This window comes from Arctopsyche grandis, chromosome 1, assembly GCF_051622035.1.
Source record: "Arctopsyche grandis isolate Sample6627 chromosome 1, ASM5162203v2, whole genome shotgun sequence".
NCBI classification, from domain to species: domain Eukaryota; kingdom Metazoa; phylum Arthropoda; class Insecta; order Trichoptera; family Hydropsychidae; genus Arctopsyche; species Arctopsyche grandis.
Window position 1 is genome coordinate 7,502,501 of NC_135355.1, and position 23,976 is coordinate 7,526,476.

Here is a 23,976-nt window from a genome sequence, read left to right on the forward strand (position 1 = left end):
TAACCTAACCTAACCCTTAAATAAATAAGTTTTGGCCGCTAAGATATTACGATGTGTTTGGATGTATATTACGATGTGTGGACCATGAGGGGAGTGGAAATGGACAGGAGCGGGCGACGCGCTATCTTCCAAATGTCAAAAAATATAATTTCACTGATAGAGGCCAGTGAAAATGTAACTGGTCACGATTTCACTTAAACGTCAAATTTTATTTTTGTTACTGGCAACCCGTTTGACGATTGATTTGCCGGGCGAACGCCGATTCTGTCAATGTTAATTTTACATTAAATGTCGTTTTGACATTGGTCGTGTAATTTATATTACTGCCATGCCAAAAATATTATCCCATTAAGTATCCCACTTGAACCCAAATATGTAGATTTTAGTCTGGAAATATATCAGTCCAAATAGACCTTTTCCTCCCGTATTAATGTGCGCGCGCAGAATATATATATATATATATATATATATATATATATATATATATATATATATATATATATATAAATATATATATATATATATATATATATATATATATATATATATATATATATATATATAATATATATATATATATTTATATATATATATATATATATATATATATATATATATATATATATATATATTTATATATATATATATATATATATATATATATATAAATATAGAATAAAAAGAAATAAAAAATCTATAGTTACGACCGGTTCACTATTATTAACACTACCCACTGTACCCACATTTAAAAGTGTCGTGTATGAGAACAACATATTTAATTAGTCCAACTATTCTGTTTCTCAAACGATAAAGTTCATAACAATCCCTCCAGATGTTGTTTACATTGTATGACAGCTCTGTTGATAATCCAAAACCCAGGCCAGGAAAATTTATGCATTCTCATATCGCGGTATTACGCACATTAGTAAATATTTGAAACGAACGAATTGAGATTTCAATTATTAAGAACGTCTCAAGTAAGACTGAGCGATCGCTGGGCTCCACCGTTCATATTATATATGAATTTACATATATAGCCTCGGATATTATATTTTATAATATATTTGGTCCGTAGATATACATATGTATATCAACGGGTGGTTTTGAAAAAATTATATCAACATTTTCTTAGAATTCATAGAAAAAAATATGGATTTTCTTTGAAAAAATGGTAATGTTTTGTTTATAAAACAAACTTATGGTTGGGAGAGAGTGGTTTCTAAGTCCTCTTTCAGAAAAATTATACAATTTCGATGTTGACCTTTTATTAAGAAAGGCTAAATAAAATATATGCGATCCAGTCCCAAAACAATTAAACTAAATTTCTTTTTACGAAAAATAATATACATACAATATTGTTAAAAAACCATGTGAAATGCAAAGGAGGTATGTAAAAAAAAAAATAGTAAAATTAAATTTCTTTCTACTTCATGCTCTTTCAAAACAAAAAAAATCATGCCCTTTCAAACTTTAAAAAATAATATATAAAAATAAAAATAAAAATGACCATACAATTTTCAATGATTTCGGTTAATACCATATCGTAGCTGTCATTGTTCGGCATCTCGCTCGTCTTCTTTCCGCCGGGAAACCGTAATCTGAATTCTCTCTTGAACTTTTCCTGAAATTAAATATTGAAACTGAACGATTTGGTTTTGGGATGCGAAAACAGCGTAAATATTTTAATAAACTTACGTTATATATTCCGTATATGAATGGATTGTAACAGGAATTACTCATAGCTAACCAATCGCACGAAAAGAATATGATGTTGATATACCGATATCTGTTGAAGAGAATTGTATATATATTTATATCTATACATATGTATATTATACATACAAACATATATGTACATCGTATTTGCATATGGGATATTTTCTTATTCGATAATAACTGTTGCAATACCAATTTTCCAGTAACCAATGTCAATGCAAAATTTTTAATTTAATTTATGTTAAAATGAAATAATGTCCCGCCAAAAAATAATGGTATATTTAGTAATTGGGAACTCGTATAAATGGGTGGAGGTCGAAAAATGTTAAGAAGGCTTACTACGGAACTCAGTTTGCTACTTTTTACGATTAAAGACTGGTAATTAATATCCAGTTTCAACACGAAGAAAACGTAAAGAAAAAAGTACATCTAAATTAATTTAAACGAAATTTAACTTTAAGAACATTTAAATTAATTTTTAGCGAAATTTAACTGAAAATGAAAATCCTTTATTTGCAATCTTGTGAAATTAACTATTAATACGACAAAAAACAAGAGTTGTCATCGAAATATTAAATATTTTAATTATTTATTCCCTGTATTTTATTTTTTAAAAGTATGTAATTTCCACTTGTGCTTCTGCCCAGTCTGTTTTTCGCGTTTTCAAATTCGAAAGATAAAATACATATTAATTCTGTATACATATGTATTATATATAATAAAAAAATAAAGTAAAAATTATATATACATATATGTACATATATACACATATACATTTACGTTTTCTTCGTGTTGAAACTGGATATTAGTGATGCTTTTTTTGTCATCTTAAGAAGTCGTCTTAATTTGCTCACAGCATCGAATAACTAAAAGGGTTTTGCTTTGATCCACTATCATTGAAAATATATGTACATAGGTCGGTTAAGCAAACAACTCTTGGCAATTTTTTTTACCATAAATGCCTCTAAATGCCGACAACAATAAATAATAAAAAATTATATGATCCCACGGAAATAAAAATGAAATCGTATCAATTTAATTGAACTGCGTATGTATATACATATGTACATATATTCAATTGTATAATATTTTATTTAATCATAATATAATAACATTTGTACGTAGAAAATATTTCGATAATTGTGTTTATATTGAAATTTTGAAACTAAATCCCCATTTTTCAATATATTCGTTTTATTATTTTTATGCGAGGATTCCTTGGCTCGAAAGCGGAGATTAATGTGTTATACATGTGTTATAAAGCGTTTCAGTTGCGATAAACCGTTCGTTAAAAGATTAAGATTAAATTTTATGATTGATTGGTTATGTATGATTGATATACATATGCATTTGTATAATATTCACAATCGACCGACAGTATTGTGAATATTATAGACACGTAAAATCAAGACACTGCAGATAAACTCTACAATTTAGATTCATCTCATATATGTATGTACATAATCGTATTTATATTATTTAAATCACTCGTCTCTCGACGCTCCGTGAGAACGGACGTGCCGAAGACGTACTCTCTGTGCGAGCGCTCATAGTACAGCGATACGCCATACCGTCAAAAAACCCACACCTTTTAACATACACAACAAACACCCCCCACAAAACGAACACCAAAAGAACACATGTTGGCACCATGCGAGGATCCAACCTGAAAAAGCGAATTAAGAAGACACTGATAACTACAACCGAAGCTCCTCAACCAGGCTGCTCTCAGACCGCTCAGATGGAGACCGAGTGGCAGTTTCCAAAACATACGGCAAAGAACGTGAAAGATGTTGCTCCTGAATTTAAAATTCAGGAGAAAAACAAATTTGAAGGGCTCTTGGAAGTTTCCGATGTCCCCAGAAGCGGTGGAAGAATCCCGCCCATCATCATGACAGCTACTGGCACTCACGGCAGCATGATCGAGTCGATCAAGAAGTTTATAAAAGACTTCACAATGACTTACATTGGTCAAAATAATGTCAAGATACAATGTAAAAGTCTTGAAGACTTTAAAAAACTTCGGGATGGATTGACACCAGACCAACAATTCCATACCTTTTCCAGGAAGGAGGAAAAGGAAATAAAAAGTGTCGTACGTGGCTTGCCGGAAGCTGATATTAAAGATGACATCATCAGACAGGGATTCCCTGTAACCAAAGTCATACAAATGAAGACGAAGGAGCCTAGGAGCAACGCCACCGAGCTATACTTGGTGTTCTTCGAGCCATCGGTATCGGCAAAGAAGATTAAAGAAATCCGGTACATCTGTTACTCAAAGGTCAGTGTCGTTAAATATACTAGTAAATCACAAAATATTACTCAATGTTTCAGATGCCAAGAATATGGACAAGCGAAAAACTGCAATCGGCAGGCCAATTGCGTCAAATGTGCCGGCACTCACCTCACCGCACAATGCAATCAAGGAATAGTTACCCCTGCTGTCTGCTCAGGCTGTTCAGGATCTCACCCCGCTAACTTCAAAGACTGTCCAAAAAGACAGAGCTATCTGAAAATGCTGGAATCGAGGAAGAATCGAGCATCAATTGTCAAAGCCAACCCTTGGAAACTCCCAGTGGCGCAGCCACAAAATATCCCGGTCGTTAACGATCATAACTTCCCAAAGCTACCGACCATTAAAACTCCTTCACCAAATATCCCTAAAAAACCCCACCAACCAACCAATCCCAACATTCAACCAACAACAGACCTAACTTCCATGGCGTCTATGACGAAGATGTTGAAGATCCTCCAGGAGATTCGTGCCAAGGCCAGCGGTTGCACCGACAAACTAGAGCTGGCACTCATGCTTGTCGAATATCTCGATATCTTTGATTAACGGGAGGCGCCTGAACATTCTAGCTTGGAATGCTCGTGGACTTAAGAATAAGATTGACGAACTAGAGTCGGCGATCGGTGAGTACTGTGTTGACATAGTTTTAATCTCCGAGACCTTCTTAAAACCTCATATCCGTATTAACCTACCTAACTTTAACTGCTATCGCGAAGACCGAGAACAGCATGGAGGGGGAGTTGCCATTTTTATAAAATCCTCAATTAAACATTGTCGCGTAATAACTCCGCCACTAAAAAATTTAGAACTAACCGCCATCGAACTAACAATTAACAACACCCGTCTCATAGTAGCATCCACTTACAATCCTCCCCAAAAACGATTATTGGCATCCGATCTTATCAAAATATTTAACATTGGTAGTTCGGTAGTGGTAGCTGGTGATTTTAATGCCAAACATCCGTTATGGAGTTGCGTAAACACTGACCAACAAGGCACACCTCTTTTTAAATACATTCAACTAACAGATACAATCTTACTTCATCCGGATACATACACACACTATCCCACAAATAACTCACAACCATCCACACTAGATCTTGTCCTCGTCAAGAACTGCCCAAAAATATCGACACCAAATGCCCTTCAAACCCTGTCGTCTGATCATCTCCCGATAATCTTCTCAATCGACGGGAAACCCGAGGAAATCATCAAGCATAGTTGGGATTACGGGAGAGCTAACTGGCGAGAGTTCAAGTCGTACATAAATGACCAAACCATTCTAACTTCTACCACACTCACAAACAAAACCGAAATCGACAGCTCCATAATACACCTAACGGAATCAATAACTCGATCCAAACACCTTCACATACCTAAGACACAATACATTGAACACAAATTAGAGATAACTGACTTTGTTGCAAATCTAATTAAAAGTAAAAATAAACTCCGTAAAATTTGGCAAACATCAAAAAATCCAGCATTGAAAACATTAATTAATAAGCTCACATATCAAATTAAAATTAGAATCAAAGAAATCAAAAATGAAGCTTGGTCTAAAAAATTAGAAAAATTGAGCTCAGTTGATGGCTCTCTATGGAAATTAGCTAAAGCGATTCGCAGGACAAAAAACTCGATTCCTCCATTAGATGATGCAGGAATCTCAGTGACGCGTGATTGCGACAAAGCAGAACTATTATCAAAATCCTTCCAAAAATATCACACACTCACACAACATTACAATCACATACCAACGCATAATAAAGTCAACCGGTCCATTAAAATCATCACAAAAACTCCTACTAACAGTACTAAAAATATAAAACTGGTGCATCCGTGTGAAATCCAAAATATAATACGTAATTTAAAAAATAAAAAGGCACCTGGGCGAGATTCAATAGATAACATCATAATCAAACAACTTCCATTTAAAGCTTTAGTCTCACTATCTAAAATATTCAACGCATGTTTACTCACCGGGTATGTCCCAGAATACTGGAAAACAGCCAACGTAATTCCCATACTTAAGCCCGATAAAAGCTCAAAAAACCCGGCCAATTATCGACCCATTAGCTTACTATGCACGCTTTCAAAAATTCTGGAAAAAATAATCTACACTCGTTTACTTAAAGTCGTAAATAAGAAATTAATAAATGAACAATTTGGATTTCGCACTGGACATTCCACGACCCAACAACTAACAAGACTAACTGAACACGTGACGAAGAACTTTAATATGAAGAGAAGTACCGGAATGGTATGTCTCGACATAGAAAAGGCCTTCGACACGGTTTGGCACGATGGACTCATTCATAAGCTCCTTATTAACAAAATACCAAACTACCTAATTCTCATCATCAAATCGTACTTAACTCGTAGAAAGCTAGTGGTTAGCGTAAATAATGAATTATCGTCTCCAAAAATAATCGCAGCTGGCGTTCCGCAGGGGAGCTTGCTTGGCCCACTCTTGTTCTCCATATATATAAATGACATACCTATTCCAAAAAACTGTCACATAGCCCTATATGCAGATGATACAGCTTGCTTCACAAGTAGCAAAAAACCAGACACTATTCTTAAAAATCTTGAATTTGCAATTAAAACAATGACTGAACACTTCACTAAGTGGAAAATTCAAATTAATCAAACCAAAACAGACGCCATATTCTTTAGTGTTAGAAAACATAAGCCAAGTTCAGATCTGAAAATCCCCTCTGGAGAAAGTCTGAAATGGCAGTCAGTAATAAAATATTTAGGAGTAACATTTGATAAAAGAATGAGATGGGCACCTCACATTGAGGCAGCGAAATGCAAGGCGATGCGTGGTATATCCTCAATATATCCAATATTTAATCGCCATAGTTCTTTATCAACGCTAAATAAAATAAAATTATATCGCGCGCTCATATTACCATTATTAACCTATGCTTCACCTGTATGGAATAACGCCTCGAATACTAACCTTTCCAAGCTCCAAGTAATACAAAATAAATCCCTTAAAATAATTTATAATACACCCATATATACTAACCTGAAAAAACTGCATGCTATATATAATATTCCGTTTGTTACAGACATTACTAACAAACTAACCAGTAGATTCTATGAAAGAATCACTAATAACCATACTAACACACTTGTGAAGAGTCTCGGTGATTACAACAAAATGTCTATACACTTCAGGTATAAACACAGATTACCTAAACACAATCTGCTTTAGGTCATCGACTTTAGATAGTCTTTAATTAATATTATGTATTAGATGTATTATGAACATTTATAAGGATTGTAAATAGGTTTTTGAGCTCTTTTTCCTATTATGCTTTAGATTAACATTAGAATAATATAATACTGTGATTACTAACCAAATTAAATTAAAATTGTAAAATAGAAAATGATCAGTAGATCAGTAGCTATTAAAATAGATATAAGATGTATTGTGAACATAATTTCGTAATAATAAAAAGCATTTAAAAATCAAAAAAAAAAAAATATTATTTAAATATAAACATAAATTAAATATAAATAAATTGTATATATTTACTTACTCGTTTATCTTTGGAAATATGTCCTGTAAAACATTGTACGTCTGCAGTGGAAGCCAACAGAGAGCAAATAGAGATACGACGATAAATAACATTTTAATTACCTGAAAAAGCAAACTTAGTGTCACGATTTTCATTGGAAAGCATTAATTAATTGACACTTTCCTGAAGTTTCATATTTCTTACTATATTTACATGCATACATGCATACAATAGTTAACATATGTATATATCTACATACATGGTATGTTATTGCATATGCACTTATATGAGTCGTTATATTTGGAAGTGGCATAAGTCCACTTTTCTTCATTTCGAGAAATAATTCGCAAAACATTGAATATAAAGTTTTGCGTTTAACAATATTTAAAAATACTATTTAGTGAAATATATTTATTCTGCTTTTCCGAGATTCTGGACATATCGAATTAAATAAGTGATAACAATTTGTGAAATAAGTCTAACAGAAATAGTGTTTTCAGAACAGAAATAGGACTTCCGGCCACTTTCAAATATAACGCTCTATAATAAATAATAAACTTATAACACAAAAAGTCATGTACTTCTGCTAATAATTATTCATAGCTACTCTTTGTTCACTGTATTATTCAACTCGTTTAACATTTATAATAACTGTAAAATCGGTGTAGATAAGTATTCTATACGTAAATGGAATATTATTTAATCATTTAAACTTGTGAATTGAGTCTGAAGAAAGTAATAAATTCACCTGAAAATGTAATATAAACCTTTATATTCATAGAACTTCCCTTTTTTACATAAACATACATAGGTACAATATGCTCCAGCAAAAGCCTCACACTGAATTGTTTTAATCAAAAGTGTACATGTTCATATGTTGTGTGTACTGAAGTATGATGTTATGTAAGGTATATTACATTACCTTTGTTGAAAAAACAGAATGCGTAGAAGGCAACTTTATTATTTCCCAAGCTTTCAAGTATACCTAAGATAATATGTATATTAATACAGCAAATCCTCGACTTACGCGGTTGAGAATTAAAAAAAAAAAAAAAAAAAAACCACCTACGTATGTGTCACCGATTTCCGCCGCTATTGGCAGTTGTCACTAAAATACATATCGCACTAAATGACCATGGCAACGCGACCACTTCCACTTTTATGTACTCGATCCTCAAGTTCACCATGCTCAGTCAAATGTCAGCAAAGTCTGGCGTTTATAACTATATGTTTAATAATATAATAATAAAAATATTAAAAAGCGATATATATATATATATATATATATATATATATATATATATATATATATATATATATATATATATATATATATATATATATATATATATATATATATATATTGTATAAAGATCTTTATCTAAATTGTTATTAATTGAACCTTCGTCAAGGTTATCAAATTATTTTGTGACAAGTAACCAACTTCCTTGTCTAATATTTGCCTTCGTTTATAACGGCATCGAAGATTTCAATTTCGTAAACTGATAATTTCAAAATTAGAAGTATTAATTATAATACAATTATAAAATCTCACAGTTTGCTAAATTTCCAAGTACATAATTTAGATGTTTTTAATATTTATAATTTTATCACAATTATCATTTTTGATCATAATACACTTAAAATTATTACCGAGTACTATATTTATATGTACATATGTTGTATTATATTATATCCTAGTGGTTTTACCCGGCTTCGCTCGGTATTTGTAATATAAACCGCTTAAACATGACTAATATAATAGTAAACATTTTATTACATTTATTTGAATAGTTTTATTTTTTATAAATTTATTTGAATTCTCTTTTTTTTTTAATTGACTGTCACGAACAAACAATCATATATACTGTCTCTTTCGAAATATTATGTATACCAGAATCTGGTGCCTGCGCCCCCGGAGCCTTCGCCCCCTAGGGCTATGCCCCATAGAGCTTCACCCCCGGAGGCTTCGCCCCCGGGGACTTCGAATCCTTTGAATCGAAATAAATGGAATTGGCGCCTTTGAATCGAAAACAATAAAAATCGAACGTGTCGTTTACGAACCAACGAACGAAGGTTACATACATATGTACATACATACATATATATGTACAAAGTCTCTTTCGAAATTATATATTAGATTTTCTTGTCAAATGTGTCGAGAGTCTGAGACGGATTCACTGAGGTGGAATTTTAGGCGCTAGAATAATTGGTACACGTTACAGTAATATCTTAAACATAAGGAAAAATGGAATGTGTAAATTACCTTCTTTTTGTTTTTCATCAGATTGGCGTCCCTGGAGTATTGAGCGTTACCTGGCGCTCGAGAGCCCCACAGTTTGAGAGCCACACGCGTGTACACGAAACTTATCACGCACAAAGGCATGAGGTACTAAAGAAGAAACAAGACAAATTATACGTGAGAAGAGGAAAGGTACAAAATTTTATTACACGAAATCGTAAAATGTTTTTGACGACGCAAATTTCGATTAAGGATGCGCGAATTTGTCAAATTAACTTTTTGGGCACAATTTCTTTTTATGGTCAACATAATTTCTTAAATAAATCAGTGCTCTAATTTTTATACGCCTGAAGATATTTATTACTGCGAATTCACGTTTCCATAAATATTTTTCTTAATGTGTATATGAATATGAGTCGAAACATTTGTTCATGTATAAAATAATTTTGATTCTAATTTCATATATACATACCTACATACATGTATGTATGTACATATATACAATTGTATTTTTAGCTTTCTTATGATACAGACGTGTACACATTTATCTTCATTTACAATTTTAAAAATGTGCAAAATTCAAATCATAAATAGAGTGTAATAGATCTGTGAGTAAGTATCACAGGTAATTTAAAAATAATTCTGATTTTTTTTAATATACTTTTTTAATTTATTTTATCATATGTAATGCCATTACGAGTTTTAACCACTGAGCGACATGGTATCAAGAATTTAGATATATAAATAAATATATCATACTATAATTTGAAATCATATTCAAATGGTGGTGACAAATAGATGGCAGGATGATATTGCCGATTTGATGAGGAACCGTTTCAATGAGAAAATCAGTTAAATTGGCTTTGACAGGAAATGATCGACTTAGAGCAAAAAACACCCAAATCTGACCAGTATCACTGCAGAAATACTTGAAATATATTTTCTTCGATTGAAATCAACCCAAGGCTTGAACCCGGAACTTCTCGGTGGTTAATATTAGTGCAACCACAGAGCTATAATCAAACTAGTGTTTTACCCGATGAAATATCATCGCATGGGTGTTGGCATATCATGTTATTAAATAAAAAAAAATAAAAGAAATGTGTCGGTCCTGTATTCTAACCGTACGCGATCGGATTTTTTCAAATACGTTTCAATATATTTAATTTAATATTTATTTTTAATTGTTTAATATAAAAAAAAACGATAAAAACTACCTATCTTCATATTTACATATAAATAATATAAAACACCAATAGAAAAATCTATTTGCCTAGAGGAAACATTAGTAGCAAATAGTATATATAGAAGATTTTTTCTTTTGTTATAATACATATTTGTATATATTTTGTTGGCAGTGGTTTAGCTCCGAAGTACATATGTATGTCGAATCGAAACGACTATTATAGTACGGCGAGCGATATCCCAGAAAGACAGACAGACACACAGAATAGCGATATTATATATATATATATATATATATATATATATATATATATATATATATATAATATCGCTATTCTGTATAGCGAAATTTTTCTCCAATTTTCCTTTGAATATTATTCTTGCAGCGTCACGGATCAATTACAATATTATTTAGTTCTACAAAAAGAAATACAAAGAACAAATTACCTGAAGAAGAAAGATGACTAATCTATAAATCAACATAAATGATTGACTTAGATGAACGTTGTTGCAAAATGGTTTTTGAAGAGTGATTTCTGGATTTTCTGCAACATAAACATATGTAAAACAATTCAACCAAAAAATGTATACGAAATGCATTTTGCAGTATTCAATAGATATACCAAATTAAAAAAACAAGTACTTACACTAATTTGTATTTATAAGTTCATGAAATCACGATGCGACTATAAAACTATAGTATATACATATGTACATACATCACAAGATAGAATAATCACTATCCATTAATAATATTAAGCATCAACATCACAACCTAACTTTTTAACTTTAAAATTTTAATCTAAATATTTTACATTTATACATTCTTTTTATCTGCATTGTTTTGACGGGAATTGTTCAAAATGATAAATGATAGTTGATAAAAAAGATTTTTTTAAATAAATATGCAGAGCTGATGTACCCAGCTTACATATTTACAATATATTCTAATCAGATGACTCTAATAAATAAATGTGGGTGGGCCAAGTTTCAGATTGGATACATAAATTGGCAAACTCTGATAAGGAAACGATTGATCTGAATGTCGCAGTTTTCCAAATATGACCAGCAATACTACAGAATTATGTACATACTTAAAATCAGAGCCGTAGCAATGTGTTTGGCGCCCTTGGCAAATATCTAATTTGGCGCCCCTTTATTTTTTATGGTATGTATTGAATAAAATAAAAATTATTACAAAAAATATATTCATATAAATATAATATATTAAAATATAAAAATTAAACAGTCAGAATAAAATTACAAGTAACAGAAAATAAAACTTTTTTAATATTATAAATACTGCCAATGTCGCAACAATGAAAACTTTAATTTTTAGTTTTTGAAATGTTTCGTAAAAAAATATATATATTATGCAATATAAAGGTATATTTTCTTTTTTAATTTATTGGTTACTATTGGTTTTACCTGGCTTTGCTCACTATTCGTAATATAAACCACTTAAATGTGGTTAATCTAATAATAAACATTAATTTGCTTTTTTATTAAATTTATTTTAATCAAAAAAAAAATTTAACGACAGCCAATCAGAAATTACACACACATATCGAATGGTTTTTTAATATATATATATATATATATATATATATATATATATATATATATATATATATATATATATATATATATATATATATATATATATATATATATATATATATATATATATATATATATATATATATATGTATGTATATACATTTATCAGGATCCGGAACCGAAAATGGAATTGAAAAAAGAATCTGGAACCGGAACTGAAAAAGGAATCGGGATCCGGAAATGAAACAGGAATCGGAATCCACATATAACTGAAACAGGAACCCAAATCCGGAACTAAAAAGGAGTCCGGAATCGGAACTGAAAAAATGACCACTTAAACGAAATCCATGTGAAACGTATAAGAGGTTAGTAATTAGTAAAAAGAATCTGGAACCAGAACTGAAAAAGGAATCTGGGTCCGGAAAACTGTTATCGAAATCAAAAATTAGATTTTTTCGATAATGTCACGTATTCTACCACCCAAACCTTACACACATACAAAGTCCCTTTTGAAATTATATATTAGATTTGCATAATGAAATAAAATAATAAAAACAACGTAAAAAGGCGAAAATCTTTTTCAAATATATACATACAAAGAACTTATCAGTTTTTTTGAATTTTGAGGAAAGTGATAACTAGGTACAAAAAACGTATAACGAAAGCGTAGAATTGTGCTGAAGTTCCATGTAAGATTCGAAAACAAAACTAAAATATTTTTCCTAATTCTATGAAAATTATTGAAACTTGATAGTTTCAAACGAATAGTCATTATCAAATGTATGTTATGCTATCAAAAATTTTATAATTCACTAATTCATATTCTACTGTATATGTATGCTTAAATTTGATTGCCGATCTTGACCGCTGATTGATTTTAAATAGTTCTTGATGACTTGAAAAAAATAAAAACTAGGCGAGGGGCGCCAAAACATCCGGTGCCCTTGGCAACTGCTTCGTTGCTACGGCACTGCTTAAAATCATCGATAAGATTTATTTTTTTTTCAATGGAGGGCTTAACCCGGAATTACTGTCGATATTGCTGGCTTACATGTTTTACATTGTATGTATTTAATCCTTCATTCAAATTTGAAAATCGCCGAATTTTCCGTTCCATGTATAGACACAATCGAAATAATAGCGTCGCGTTCTACAATCAATTCAAGTGATTATTATGTTTTGTAAATATGTATCTGTTTACTAAGCTCGTATACGTATGTAATATTAAGTGTATAAATTTACCCAAATCGCTCTCCTCGACTGTTTGCACCCGGAAAGCGATTGCCACGGGTAATGCCAAAGCACTCGCCAACGCCCAAATCCCTCCAATTATCAATTTTGCCGTGAGCTTCGATGGTTTCGTACTAAAGTCATATTAAATAGACCTATTACTAAATATCAAGTAAATATATATGTATATTAGCAAGTACATGTATGGTATGTAATAAGCGAACCGAGTTTGATTTCCTCGCTACCAATCTCCGCATTATACAATAATTAAACGACGGAAATATGTACATTTCGCAAATATACATAATCATAGTATATGTACGTGTTTCGTTATTCTATAACACATACTACCGCCATATATACAAACGGATATTGTAATATTTGCCATGCAAGGATAACTCGATTCACCGTAATCATGTTACAATTCTACCGTTTTAATGCCCGCATATATTGGTATAAATAAACACGACGATTCAAATCTGCAATTTTATGCGTATATACATACATATGTATGCAGTATGTATAATATTAAGCCCAAGCGAAAAACGCGAATTTTGAATTTTTCATCAATGGACCTAGTGGAAACCTGTCGTCGTGTTGTATCAAGGGAATGTTAAATAAATAAAAAAATCATTTTACAAAATTTTATCTGGATAAATCTATTGGTTAAAGGGCACAGGACATTGTATAAAATCAATGATTTTTTTTTCATTTATTTTGTTCCCTTGATACGGCAAAAATTTTCCACTAAGTACATCGATAAAAATTCTAAATTTGCATTTTTCGCTCCAGCCAATTGTATATATGTACATACATATGTACATATATGAAGCTATAACATATTTTGGAATTAAATGAAACGCTGAAAATTTTTTCTTTGCCATATAGAATACATACAAACGTACAAACATATCCATTTGCACATTTACATATAAAAAGGAAATCTGGAAAATCCAAATTATAATATACGCATGTACATATGATTTGGATTTTGCATGTACATACATACATGCGTACATACGTATATTGATGATGTTTGCCCAAGAGCTACAAAAATGCGTGCAAATAAACCTTTCCAGAATGCTTTAGTATTCCGTATGTACATATATGATTCGCTAGTACGAAGCATTCTTAATTTTCCTTCTATCATATGAAGCCTTAATGATAGTCTCCATTTTTTGAGAATCAAAAGAGTGCAGATGAGGTTTTTCAGATATATATATATATAAATATATATATATATATATATATATATATATATATATATATATATATATATATATATATATATATATATATATATATACATTATAGTATACGGTCGCTATCCTTGGCTGTATCCTAGTGCTTAGCTACTGGGAGCTGTAGGTTATACATAATCCCTTTGAGATACGAAGTAGAGTATATTTGCGTGAATATTTTCATAAATTATTGATTGGTTTGGTGAAAAATCCTCAAACTGTTGCAGAATTGAGCTTCAATGTTCCCAACCAACTCAGATACATTAGATAACTCAATTTATTTAACTTAGATTTGTTTATTTGATTTGTCGTTTTTTCTTTTTTTGTTTAGCCATTTTGACGACTTGGAACTACTAGTTAATGTCACTATGGCAAAATTGTAACAAATAAAAAATATATTACGCATACTCGTAATTTTGAATCAGAAATCCATATGTATATTTCATTTTTAAAGGTTGTTTATATACATACATACATATGTATTTGTAATCTCCGACTGATTATAAAATATTACTGCACTTTTCTGTACATGATAATTTCATATTGACATGCAGTTTTTCATTATTATCCATTATACTAAATTTATTTGAAGATATGTAGGTAGGTACTATGAAACCTTTTTAAGAGTTCAATTGTTGTATTCAATTACTTTTTTGACTTCCACAATGTCCTATTTTATTTTAAGATATAATATTTTATCTCAATTACAGTTATAGCTCTAATTGATGAATAAAATATTTAAGATCAAAGATCGAACGGCAAATAATTGGTCTTAAACATCAATATCGAATTGAAAACAAGGTTTTACAAAGTTAATTAATATATGTAATAAAATTAATTTCTTCATTGTTAAAAGCTTGACGAAGACTAATAACATTTGTAGAAAATATAAAGTAGTGATGAATATATTTATATATTATTAATTTGGCCATCGAAGCACAACAAGCCTTCTAATGTTTTTATCTCAATGACAATTGAAAAAATGGCCATTTTAAATTTGTAAAGCATTGCCGCAAACGTTGACTTGTTATATTATATTTGTTCAACTTCTGAGAATTGCTTTCATTAGACGAAAGTCGAATTGTACTTTTGTTTACTTGTAAGACTTTGAATATTTGAGTCGTCGTTTCATATTTCCTTAATTTTCTGGAAATTTTACAAAGTGTGGTAAATTTAAATTTTATTAAGTTCATCTCCTTTAGAAACCTTTATAATGAAATTTCAATCATTAAATTTGCTAATCCATAAATGTAGATGTTATAGCCCATTATGTTTATATAATGTACATATGTATGTATGTAGCTATTTATATAAATAATCGCTGTCACTCTAATTTACATATGAACATGATTATCCCATTCGAAGGTATCGATCGTAAATTCTCTATGGAACTGTTCTTGAAATATCTGTTACTAATGTATTTTATGTGTACTCTAATTTATTTATAATTAAATTACCTCAAAGGATCAAGGATAGCTCTATGTCTGTCAATCGCAATGGCAGTTAATGTAAATACGCTCACACTCACTGTCATTATTTGAACGAAAGGGCAGAAAGGACACATGAAATCTGGTAAGTTCCATCGCTGGAGAAGTGCAGCTTGAAACTGCAAAAAAAATATATTATTTTAATAATAATATTAGCAACTACATAGAATAGAAACATTTTCATATACGAAATTATTAAAGCTCTTTTGTACGAGTCTTTAAATATATAGGTTTGAAATAGTGTCTTTGGTGTATATATGTATGTATATATGTACGTATGTAGAATATTACGGACGAAATACAAAGTTTTTGAATTTCAAATGATCTCGTTAGGATACGTTCCATCGAGTTTAGTTAAGAACATCCATCTGTCCCTGAAAATTTATTCGTGAACCAAAATTATGTACGTGTAATACATATACATGTACATATGTAGATATCGAATGAGCCTGTTTGATTCCCTAAAATACTTCTTCGATAATGCAAATAGACTGCTTACCTTTTTTAGTATACTGATTATTACGTATTTAGTATACTGATTAGTACGCTGTTTCGCCTGATTTATCCTCTATCGAAATTCACACGAGCTCTTATATTTTACATATAAGCATGGATCATGTATAAAATAAACGAGGACATCTAATTTCGTCTCTTAATTTTCTTAATTTCTTTCATAGCGAAATTCCATGTTGGAAACGATGTCTACTTACTTGGTTATCAGTATTTGTATTACATTGTGCGAATACGTCGTGTTTTCCGAGAGTCGAAAGATAATAAATGAAAAATTCAAAACCATGTAACTTAAAAAGTGATAGAGCATTGGAATATTATTTCCCTATGAAATGATTTCAACCGTGTTTAAATAATATTCAAAAAAATCATTTATATTTAAGACCAGACAATTTGATTTGCCGGCTAAAATCGCAATTCTACTGTATACCGATCGGAAAATGAGCAAACTGAAAATTAAAAACGTGTTAAATAAGTTTCTTTTATTTTTATACAAATGGTGTAGTATAAATTCAACTGTTGTAAAAAAATAACATTCACGAGAGTTTCTCGTCAAAAGGACATTATCGTCATTCTTTCCACGTTTTCGACGTTTTTTCACAAAATACATGGGATACATTTTATTTTGTCGCGAACTCCGTCTTAAATCACGTATACTATTACGTTGATGTGAAGTGGGAATTACAATAAACTTATTTATAAATTTTAAATACGCCGATTCATCAAAACTACGATTAACTAAGTATAAAAACTTTCATATAATAATATACTATGAGATAAAATTATAATTTAGTATTACTTTTAATTTTCAACGGCATTCTTTCTAGCATTAAAAGAAATCGCCAGCCTTTTTCAATAGATATATATATATATATATATATATATATATATATATATATATATATATATATATATATATGTATGTCGGGGTACTCAATTCCGGAAATAAAATTATCACACCTATACATACATATGTACATACATATGTAATATGTTCTTGAATACAACTTATAGATATATTACACATCATTATGTTTTCCCACTCAAAGATATGATATTGTTTGGTCTGAACTCAGCTTAAAGTTAAGAAAAACTAAGAACTAAAAGCAAATAAAAATTAAAATCAGCCAGCTGTTGTTGATCGAATATTTTAGTATTAAATTAATTGTTTACTCTGTGCAATGCCAAACATTTTTTATCCCGGAAATGATTCCTCCCTTCAAGGTATCTTCTTTTTAAAATTTCTTTGACTTTTATTCCCTTTCCTAAGCTGTTAAGTGGATTTAATTGAAACTCTGTATACATAAGTACATTTCACAAAATAGCATTCTTTAACTGTAACATTAAGTGATGCAGTAAAGACGCATGCCAAAATAATTAATTTAATATTATATTACAATATTACCTGAAAGGGGACTGCGAACAAACCAATAACTATGTCGGCCAAAGCCAAATTTGCTATGAAACAATTTGTGACATTTTGCATTCTTCTTGACGTAGCAACGATCCACATCACCAAAACGTTTCCAATTACAGCCAACACTGATATTGTTCCATAAAATATTGATAACAACACCACCAAGAATACGGGGACTTCGTAGAGTGGCTCTGTAACATTTTTCGAATTATTAATTAAAAAATTAAACGCAAACTTCACTTAAATATGTTACACAAAGTTTTCCTTCTACGACGATCTCTTACTGTACATATGTATTTATATACATGTGTTTGTTTGTACATACATACATAATTGGATATCTTTAGGACCCACTCAGTTCCTTAAATGCACTTAATTCTATGCTAGACTGTTAGAACGGAAAATTTTAGCGTCAAATCTATTCAATTACAACTCATATGTGGATGTATTTATTTTACAATGTACCAACATTTATGTACATATGTAATATTATATAATTTAAAAAGTAAATGTCATGTGATATATGTATGTATTTATATAATAGTTTACTTTGACCCTATTATGTCTAGAAGATAAATATTGAACAAACATACATACATATGTATAAACGATATTTGAAACTCGGGTGCGGAGGAATTCTTTAGAACGGCTATAGTATACATATGTACACACATGTTGAATTTACGTTCAAACATATAAATTTCATCGATGTCTTTGCATATAATTATATTCTACGGAAAAATCCTCAATGTATACATACATATGTACATATGTCAATCATCTTATGATCGAAATATACATAAACTACTGAAAGTAAACTGGTAATAACAGAATTGAAATTCGGATAGTTAATCTTAAAAAATGGCAACATTTTTATAGGAAATTGAAAAAATGAGGTAACTACTGCATTATTTATTAATTAATTAATATATCATAAATTTTACATTATTATTATCACCACTGGTGCAAATGACCAATTCTAATTACACACCTTACTTTTGAGAAGTTCTCATATTTAATATTAGCCTTAAGCAGCTAATAGCTAAAACTTACCTATTAAAGGCTGAGTACCACTTAATTAGGATATACATATGTATGTACGATGGAAATGATTTTTTTTTATATTTTCAGGAAAGTGGTCCCAGAAAGGTTGGCACTGCCGTTATAGAAGCTATTTTTATCGAAAATTATTTTATACCTTTTATAAAAGCTTTTCATTCCCTCTTTTCATATTTTATTTCTAAATATTCCATGTAGCAAACAAAGGTGAGGTTGTTACATGGATTATAAAAAAAATGATAAAAACAATCAAATTTTCTAGAATAAATTCATATGTTGAGAATTAAAAAAAATCTTAAATAATATTAAATCTATTTATAATTAATTTAAAAAGGAACTCACCGTAATCTTCCATGTGATGATAAACGTGTGTCGTATTAAATTTAACTTTTTGAGAAACATTCGGAAACAAGTTTTGAATGTTTGAAGATCCATTGAAAGCCATTCTGTAAAATATCGTTAATGAGAAAACTTCATTTTTAATTTTATTTTTAATTGATCAAAAAGAGTGAGCTATTACGCTATAATTAAATTATATATTCAGCTTTGAAAAAACTCTGGAATTGACTAACGAATAATGACTATACATTTATAAAATATGAAAATTTTGCCAATTTATATTTCCTTTCAATAGTATTTATTGTAAGCTAACTACAATTCTTGGTTAAAATTGGTCAAAAAGATATGTTAAAAACAATACGTAATATTTTATTTGTATTGTTTGTTGTTTTTTAATATAATCGAAAATAAACTCAACGTCTTTTCTTCGAACTTATTCGAAGATATATCATGCATATGTATAGTACAATATCATTGAAAATATATACATATATGTATGTATATATCTGTTGATCGCGTGTATATAAAAAGTCTAGTTATAAAATTATTTTTATGAATACAGAAAATTTCCAAGATAATTTAAAGAAGGGAACAAAGGAATATCACGAATTCTTGCATATTCCTGAATCGCACATAAATTCATCTACAGTATATAGCAAGCCTGGGGAAACTGCGGCCCGCGAGCAAAATTCAAAAAAGTTTACTATTTTCTGATCTAAAAAATTTTTTGTTGATTCGTTAAATGTTTTATCGTTTCTGACATAAGATACAATTCGAATATGGGCCAAACTGGACTAAAAACTTTAATGACCAATTATCATCAATATTAGAATCGATCACAAGGTACTCGATAGCTCTCGACGAAAGTAATGATCGAAAAGATACCGCACAGTAATTAATTTTCATACGCGGATGTAACTCTAAATTTGAAATTATTGAAGAGCTTTTGTCATTGGAATCACTTAAAGATCAAATTTTATCCAGGATAAAATTGTCCTGATTACAATTTAATTATAATTCATTGTATTATATGTACATCAACAAGTATTGTACAAAAATGTGTTAAAAGTTGAACATGTGATATCTTGTATTATAATACTTGTAAATTTAATACGTTGAGTGGCTTGAAATTCATTGCTTTTCTTCAAGTTATTGAATGTGAGTTCACAGATATTATTTATCATAATCATATTCGATGGCTTAGCCTAGAAAAAATACTTCGGCGAGTATGAGATACAAAAGAAGAAATCGTTCTATTTTTAAAAATGAAATATACTATCGACTTTCCCGAATTAACTGATAATGACTGGCTGTGTGATTTTGCATTTACTTTGGACATCGTGAAACATTTAAATAATTTCAACACAGTGTTCCAAGGGGAAAATTTATATGTCCATGATATGGTGAAAAGTTTTAATGGATTTAAATTAAAACTACGACTGTTTCTTCACCATTTATTTATTTAACGGGTAGACCACTTTTCACCCATGAAATTGCTGAAGATACCAGAAAATAAATTTGAAGAATATGGTGAAATTATCAACGATTTAAGTGGTGAGTTTCCATGAAGATTTGGCGACTTCCGAAAAATTGAGATATGTAGGCTTGGCAATTATACGAAATCAATTGCAATATATATTTATAGCGTATTGACGGAGATATAAATTAAGATTATGCATTTACAGTGGGATGATGATTTAAGAGAATTACACCGTCATGAAGAAATTTGAAAAATTTTACAACGCCCTAATACGGAAAAATTCGACAAACTTAGAGATTTTGCTCAAAAAATGCTGGTGGTTTTTTGATCAACCTACAATAATTTATTTTTTTTACCTACAATAATTTATTAATTTAATTTTGATCAACTTACAATAAACAAACATTTTCCATCGTGAATATTAATAAAAATTCTTTAATTCTTTAATTTAATTCAATCAAGCATCACAGATGAAAATTTACAAGCATTTTTAAGAATTTCCTCTCGATATTAAAAAAACTGTTAAAGATGTAAAACAGTTTCATTCGTCAAATTAAATTATTTTTTGTATGAAATTTAAAAAAAATGATGTTTTAATTCCTTTTACGATAATGAATAATGTATATCTAAAAATAGTATTTTACTTGCGGCCCGCCGCTCATTTTTAATTTCTAATGTGGCCCTTCATCCAAAAAGTTTGCTCAGGCCTGGTATATAGTATACAAATGAAATATGTAATATGTATGTATGTACATAGCATCGAAAATAGCCAATTATAACACATAATAAAAAATAACTTTCAGCCTGTCTTATTTCTAATATGAAATTAACTTTTTTATTTTGGTAATTCAAAACAGTCATTTGCCGAAATTTTTTTAATATTTAATATTAAAAAAATTCTAATGGAAAGGTCTCGTTTAATGTAACGTGCATAATTCATTGTAATGATCAGAAGCACAAATGTTTGAATATAACTAAACTTTTATACCTATACATTAAATTCCACATTAAAACTGAAATTATAAAACTTTGCGTCGGTTTTATAAAACAATTAAATTCCCGAAAAATAAATATATTCTCATTTACGAAAATTCGACCAACCAGCTACCAAATTTATAACATACAAATGGGGGTCAAAAGCGTTTCCACAAACCACGAGGGATAAACGGGGACGGACACTTAATTATCCCTTAAATTGAAGAAAACGTAGCTATTCGGTTTCCTAAATTTTAAGTAATGAAAATATCCACTTTAAAATAAATTAATTGAAAATTTTCTTTGAATTCTGATTTAAATGTAAAAAATTTCGATTTATGTATGTTTTCAATTCTCGTTAAATTTTATTGTAAAAAAAATAGTTGAATGGAAATACTAATTAAAAAAATTAATAATTTTTTCCGTTTACATAAAATCCTTTTTACATTTATTATATAAATGAACCTTTTATGAATTCGGTATCCCAGTTGCCTTCATTTTTTTTTTGTTAAATACGCCATATTATCTTACTTAATCGCGAAAAAATTTTTATTTTAATTACAATTTAAGATTCAGAATTAAATTTTATACGACATTTTGAGATACATTCACACATTGAAAATATGATTGTATTTTACAGTGTAATAAAAGATTAATTTTAAGATAAAAACAAACCGAAAAACTGCCTTTCGTCTACATTGTATGTACATAAATATCGATACTCTTTCAATTTGACGTAGTTTTGCGTAATATACCTAGCATTCACGAGTAACCTTTTGACATTCGTAACGTCATGAATCTTTTATTCATTCTTAGAGAAAATATAATGACAATAAAATTATGTTCAAACTGCTTTTGCTAATGTTTTTATGCATAAAATTTTAATGAATTGCAATTTCAATTGCAATCTTTTAAGTTTCATGAAATTTCCGATATTAAAAACAGTTAATAAAATAAAATATATATATAAAATATCCGATATTAAAAACAATTAATAAATAAAAACATAGATACGATGAAGTATTCATAATATTTCATGATACATACATATGTATATATGTGTGTAGATGTGTATATCAATACGGACACACGATCACTTTTTAATTTGAAATACAATTTGAAAACACGATTCGTCAAAACTCAAATGCTGGTCATCGAAACCGAGTACTTTCGAACTATTTCAGAAGCATCGAACTTCGCTGTAAGAGATTCGAATATGAACTGACGCTGAAATCGTCAAATTACTCGTCCCTCATCTAATATGGCGCAAGCGTAGTAAGGTATCTTTGACACATATTTCATATATTACATTTAACACCTAGTTTAATTTGAATTCTTCAACAAACAATATAATATTTCATATAAATTCTTTCGAATAATCGATCGAATTAATTTTACATTATACCAATTTAGGTTGGTTATTACTTTTTTGCGTATATTGCGTATAATATGTACATACATTGTACATTATTGGCAACAAATAAAATGGTCAGAATTTAATCAACTTATAGTCAGGATAAAAGTAGAATCTTGGTCAGAATTTCAGTATCAAAATAAAAATCAAATAATTGGAATAAAAATAATAGCATATGTTCAGAATTTAAGTAGTGAAATTCATTATAAAAATAATAAATGGTCAGAATGGTCAAAAATAATGAGCAAGCAGTCGGCATTAAATCATATTTTTCATAGGCTGGATTATAATTTATAAT

General features: G+C 29.7%; 1 protein-coding gene across 1 annotated transcript in view; it reads right to left on the reverse strand.

Moving 5' to 3' along the window:
* LOC143915356 (neuromedin-K receptor-like) overlaps positions 1-23,490 on the reverse strand; it is a 35,921-nt gene extending 12,431 nt beyond the window's left edge. The window contains exons 1-10 of the mRNA XM_077435973.1: positions 23,312-23,490; positions 19,813-19,916; positions 18,400-18,602; positions 16,455-16,603; positions 13,769-13,890; positions 11,414-11,511; positions 9,806-9,931; positions 7,561-7,661; positions 1,696-1,786; positions 1,513-1,621 (exon numbers count right to left, since the gene is read on the reverse strand). Coding sequence (XP_077292099.1) covers positions 1,513-1,621; positions 1,696-1,786; positions 7,561-7,661; positions 9,806-9,931; positions 11,414-11,511; positions 13,769-13,890; positions 16,455-16,603; positions 18,400-18,602; positions 19,813-19,915 — 1,102 coding nt within the window. The 5' untranslated portion in view covers position 19,916; positions 23,312-23,490. The remainder of the gene's footprint in view (positions 1-1,512; positions 1,622-1,695; positions 1,787-7,560; positions 7,662-9,805; positions 9,932-11,413; positions 11,512-13,768; positions 13,891-16,454; positions 16,604-18,399; positions 18,603-19,812; positions 19,917-23,311) is intronic.
* Positions 23,491-23,976: the final 486 nt, after the last annotated feature.